Here is a 5,085-nt window from a genome sequence, read left to right on the forward strand (position 1 = left end):
AATCATGAGAAGAGTTTCAGGGATAAATATTTTCAGTCAATATATTAATTTTTCTGTACCATAAACTTGGTTTATTCTTTTTTCATCACATTGTTAACTGCATTACAACTACATTATATGATCTTCCCTCGGGTATCTTCCGCTCGTTTTTTTAGATTATAATACGAACCAAAAGTGAAAATGACCAAAGAGCACATAATATATTGAGGCTAATATGTAGGATTGAAGGTTGAAACCAGCATTTTTATAAGAGAACTACAGGTGAAAAATGCGGAATGGGTTTTGCTCATTGTTGAAGGCCTTACGGTGACCTATAGTTGTTAATTTCTATGTCATTTGGTCTTTTGTGGAGAGTTGTCTCATTGGCAATCATAACACATCTTATTTTTATATTAGTTTTCTATCTTTTGTTACGTTTTGTTCTAACAAAATAGATAATTGAATAAATACTTGAATTACAATGTATAATAATTGTGTACGTCAATTTACATGCTACTTACCAGACGTTTCATACACTGAAGTACTAAGACTGATACTATTTGGTGATACAGATTCAACACAGCCGTCAACGTGGTCACAACTGAAATAAAATTTTACTGCATAAACTGGAATAGCATATCTACCTTTCTATTTTATTCAATAAGAACACTTTGTATACTGACTCACTAGATTTATATTTTTAGTGATTTCTTAAATAGTTATTATTGCAATATATCTACATTTTATTGATTTTTTTTCAATTTATGATAATATGGACAACAATCTTGGACTAGCTGAGCATCAATTAGGTTCGCCTCCTAAGATTGTTGTTAGTTTTTTTTTGCCCTTTCATATGAATTTTAACATTTGCGCACATTGAAACAAGAGATATATATTTTTTTCAAAAGCATTACATACGTACTATTCATTATATGAGCAAGAACATTCATGTCGACATTTTTCACCATATGTGTTTCTCGAACAGGGCATGCAGTGTTTTCCTCTAACTGATGTGTATCCTTTGGAACAAGCTGTTAAATAAGACATGTTATCAAATTATTGTAGATCTTCACAAATGCTTTAACGAAAATAACGCAATATAAATTATTTGCTTTTAACGCTTTCCGTGAGTTACCTTCATCGGTAGCTCTAAATTTAATGCTATGACTTTAACCGACAACCTTATTTTGATTTCAAAGTCACGATTTCTTTCAGAACCCAAAACAAGATTATATTCAATACTTCCTACTTTTTATACAGTTTCACGATTAATACATTTAACCGAAACCACGCCATCGGTGTTCAGAAAATTCTTATTGCTTAAGTGCATCTTAAAAAGCTAACAAAAAAGTAGTTGATATTTATATAATTCAAAATTGACATTTTAATTTAAAAGTTTATATTGTATTTTCGTATTTGAATATGATGCTCTTAATTATGCTTTCAAATCTTAAGATATACGTGTCTTGTGTATCCTCAAATATTGATTTAGTTAAGAAACAAGGTATACTAATTCCTTCTTCTCGTGTACATTTATTGTTGGTATGTTCTAATTTTCATTGTGTTTAGGGTTTTTATAAAATGCTTTGCAACGACAACAGGCGATTTATCGATAGATAAAATAACATTTATTCATATGATTAACGGCATTTTGCGACACTTGTTCATTATGTTGCTGTATGAATCTACGCATAGGAACATCGGAGTATAAAAATGCATGATTTGTACAAATGCCTATGAGCAGATAAAATACTTTCACCTTCCTATCGATATCTGCGAACATTCTGTGATATCGTTAACCTTGTAAATTTCCCCTCTGTTGAGTTACGATATTTCTCTTAACAAGAACTAATGCTGCGTTCACACGTAATTCGAATTCGATTCGCATTAACTAATTCGAATTAGTTTAATTCGCATTCGAATCGTTTTACGTCCAAACGTTAATTCTAATTCGAATTGCAATACGCGTCAAATTTGCCTTGCTGTCCGAACGACGTTAACTTTTAATTCGTATCAACAAAAACGGATTTCTAATGCGAATTGGTTAATGCGAATTAGCCAATTCGAATCAATTCGAATTAAAAAGGAAGAGTGTGTGAACGCGATTAGCGAATTCGATTCGCATTCGATTCGAATTCAATTCGAATTAAATGTACGTGTGAACTAGGCATTAGTCTAGTATGTTTAACTTCAGACTTTTCAATACGCCAGCTTTCAGTATAGAACTCACGGAAAATACAAGTTGTTATCCACAAATTTGCAGATACAATATCATTATTGTGCTAGATTTCAATCGAAGTATTTGTAATTCTTCCCATCATTCATAATGTTCTGTGTTTCAACCATAGATTTACCCGACATTATTTCGTAAATCCTCTTCATTTGGTCCTTGTTGGATAGTTGTCTCATTTTCAATCATACAACATCTTCTTATTTGAAATCAAGCCTTCGACGAACGCAAGTTGTATTTTATATAGCCTAGTAGGCCGCGTAGTATAGGCACTTCTACTTCGAAATAGTTCAGCATGCACAATAAAAAGATTGTGGTCCCTTAGTGAAATAACCTTTTTGGGTTGACAATTTTGGATACTAGTATTCACCTTTTCTTCGGGCCATAATTGTATATTGTCCTAAATCTGCCTGTGATATTTAGCGCTGGTCTTTATTGAGCCAGCAATGAATCAATCTTGCAATAACATAGTTTTTAATGTAAAATGTCAACCTTAAAATTCTTTTAGTGCATGGATAACTGTGGAACATGCTATATCTTTCATACTTTGTCAAGGTTTTACACCACTATCGTTTTATTCAATTATCATAATATGGGACTGCACTTGGACCTTTCTTGTGACATATATTTCTCTATATATTAGTTGACGAATGTATAGTTGACAAGATTCAGAAAAGACTTATTGAATTATTGGCGTAGGAAAATATAAAAATATTAAGTTAGGACTTACGAATGCAATCTTTTCCTTTTGCTTCATAATTTGGACAACATTCACGCTTGTGTTCACCACTAATAAAACAAAAATATAACTTCAGTTATATATGCATAGTCTTTAGATATATATTTTTTAACCATGAAGTTTCAATATTTAACCGAATTTCCGAAGGAAAAATCGGTTATTGATTTGGGGATGTACGGCGGGCGGGCGGGGAGGCGGCTCGGCTGCCAAACAGTGTCCGTGCATTTTCTCATGAACTGTTCTACCAAAGATTTTCAAAATGGAGGTCAAGTTCAATATTGACGATTTTCACTTTCACCGTTCAGGAGTTATGGTTCTTGAAAGATTAAAAAATGGTCTTTCCAGTCGTGTCCGTGCTTTAACTCATGAACCGTTCAACCAAAGCTTTTCAAATTTTAATATGTTGTTACTGATGACAAAATGAAGGTCAAGTTCAATATTGACGATTTTTACTTTTATCGTTCAGGGGTTATGGTCCTTGTGGTATTGAAAAATGCCAGGACAAAAATAAATGTTAAAAAAGTCGGTTTGCTGTCGTTCTGACAGCCTCTTGTTTATAATTCCTATCGCGATGTACAAATTCCATATGCTCAAATTCATATATTTATTTTTCTCGTCTGCAATTGATGAATGTTTATGATGTCAGAAAATCTAAAATGCGTTGAAAATTTTAAAATAATTTGGCCTATGCTCCTTTTAGATTTTATTTACACACTCGAAATTGTCTTTTGCGGATGTGTAAATTCATCCTAAATATGCATGCAATATTCGTCTTTGAACGTTAAGCGAACAACAATCAATCAACCAATCAATAAAATTCAGGATCGATAATTAAAAGAGGTATACCATATTTTTGATCGTTTTAATAGAAAATGTGTATCAAACTTATTATCAAAGTACTGCAGTACTGTTTACTCGAATCATTGCTCCTGATAACTTTATTGACACAGACATTAGAAATTAAATACTTCCTTAATTCCTATAAACAAGCTCGAAATAGAATCAATTTAGTCATAGTTACCATGATTCCGGTTTTGTTAATTACAAACTAAATTAAATGTTGGTAAATCACCAAGAGTAGAAGAGATAATGATAATTTTGACTGAATAATCAACTATTGACGTTAGGGCATTTTTGTGAGGAAAATACCACGGTGCCACATGTGGAGCAGGATCTGCTTACCCTTCCGAAGTACCTGAGACCATCCCCAGTTTTTGGTGGGGTTCGTGTTGCTCAGTCTTTAGTTTTCTATGTCATGTTTTTGTGTACTGTTGTTTTTCTGTTGGTCTTTTTCTTTTTAGCCACGGCATTGTCAGTTTCTTATCGACTTATGAGTTTGAATGTCCCTTTGATATAATCTTTCGCCTCTTTTTTCCTTACAGACCAACGAAAGATACTGGCAATTATTTACATGTAGCCAAAAAGTTTCTATTCAGAAACATCTTATCCTAAATCGGTAAATTCGAAATTACTTGTAAATCATGCAGGATTTATGTCCAGTTTATATATATTGACCTGGTAAATAGAAAGGTCACCACATCCAAATCTGACAGATTTGTGGTATCAATACGATTAAGTAATTTGATGACAAGGTTTACTGTAATAATCTAGTTAAAACATATACCCAAATGAAACTTAGCCACCTGTTTATATATATATATACATACCTTTGAGTTAAGATATAGCATGTGGGTTTTCCAGAGAGTCTAACAAATGCTACTAATAAAATAAAACAAATGTCTGTTCTCATCATTGCGATAATTTGGTCATAAAAAATTTAAAAAATAAGGAAATAATTATAAATTTGATCATAGTTTTTTCCGGAAATTATGCTTACATTGTTTTTAAGCCTTAATCGGAAAATATGTCGGAACTGAATATAATCATTTAATTCCATTCGGCATATATATATATGCAAATAAAATGTGTACGAAGATTTGAGAAATATGTTTACCGTCCATATACTAGTACTTGTACATTGTACATGTAAGTCTAGTGTATAGCTAGAACTTTAAACATAATGCAGAAGTGAATTTTTCTTAAGATTCTTTAAACAGATTTGTTGTTGATTCAGATTTTCGTTTGATCTTAGTGTAAAAATATATTTTAAAGTCTGATAGACTCTGGATGCTTTTTT

At 32.0% G+C, this 5,085-nt stretch overlaps 1 protein-coding gene across 1 annotated transcript; it reads right to left on the reverse strand.

The window, feature by feature from the left end:
• Window positions 1–352: 352 nt before the first annotated feature.
• Window positions 353–4,699, reverse strand: LOC127721361 (uncharacterized). The gene is made up of 4 exons (XM_052228119.1): window positions 4,616–4,699; window positions 2,940–2,998; window positions 902–1,010; window positions 353–580 (listed from the first exon to the last, which is right to left on the reverse strand). The coding sequence occupies exons 1-4, from the start codon at window positions 4,696–4,698 to the stop codon at window positions 493–495; spliced, it is 339 nt and encodes a 112-aa protein (XP_052084079.1). The 5' UTR covers window position 4,699; the 3' UTR covers window positions 353–492.
• Window positions 4,700–5,085: the final 386 nt, after the last annotated feature.

The sequence above is a fragment of the Mytilus californianus genome, unplaced genomic scaffold (assembly GCF_021869535.1).
Source record: "Mytilus californianus isolate M0D057914Y unplaced genomic scaffold, xbMytCali1.0.p SCAF_12, whole genome shotgun sequence".
NCBI classification, from domain to species: Eukaryota; Metazoa; Mollusca; class Bivalvia; order Mytilida; family Mytilidae; genus Mytilus; species Mytilus californianus.

Coding starts and splice junctions, on each gene's coding strand:
- LOC127721361 (XM_052228119.1), bottom strand. CDS start 4,698: ATGAGAACAGACATTTGTTTTATTTTATTAGTAGCATTTGTTAGACTC. Junction 1,011..2,939: donor AAAAGGAAAAGATTGCATTC/GTAAGTCCTAAC, acceptor CTTATTTAACAG/CTTGTTCCAAAGGATACACA. Junction 581..901: donor TCTTGCTCATATAATGAATA/GTACGTATGTAA, acceptor ATTTTATTTCAG/TTGTGACCACGTTGACGGCT.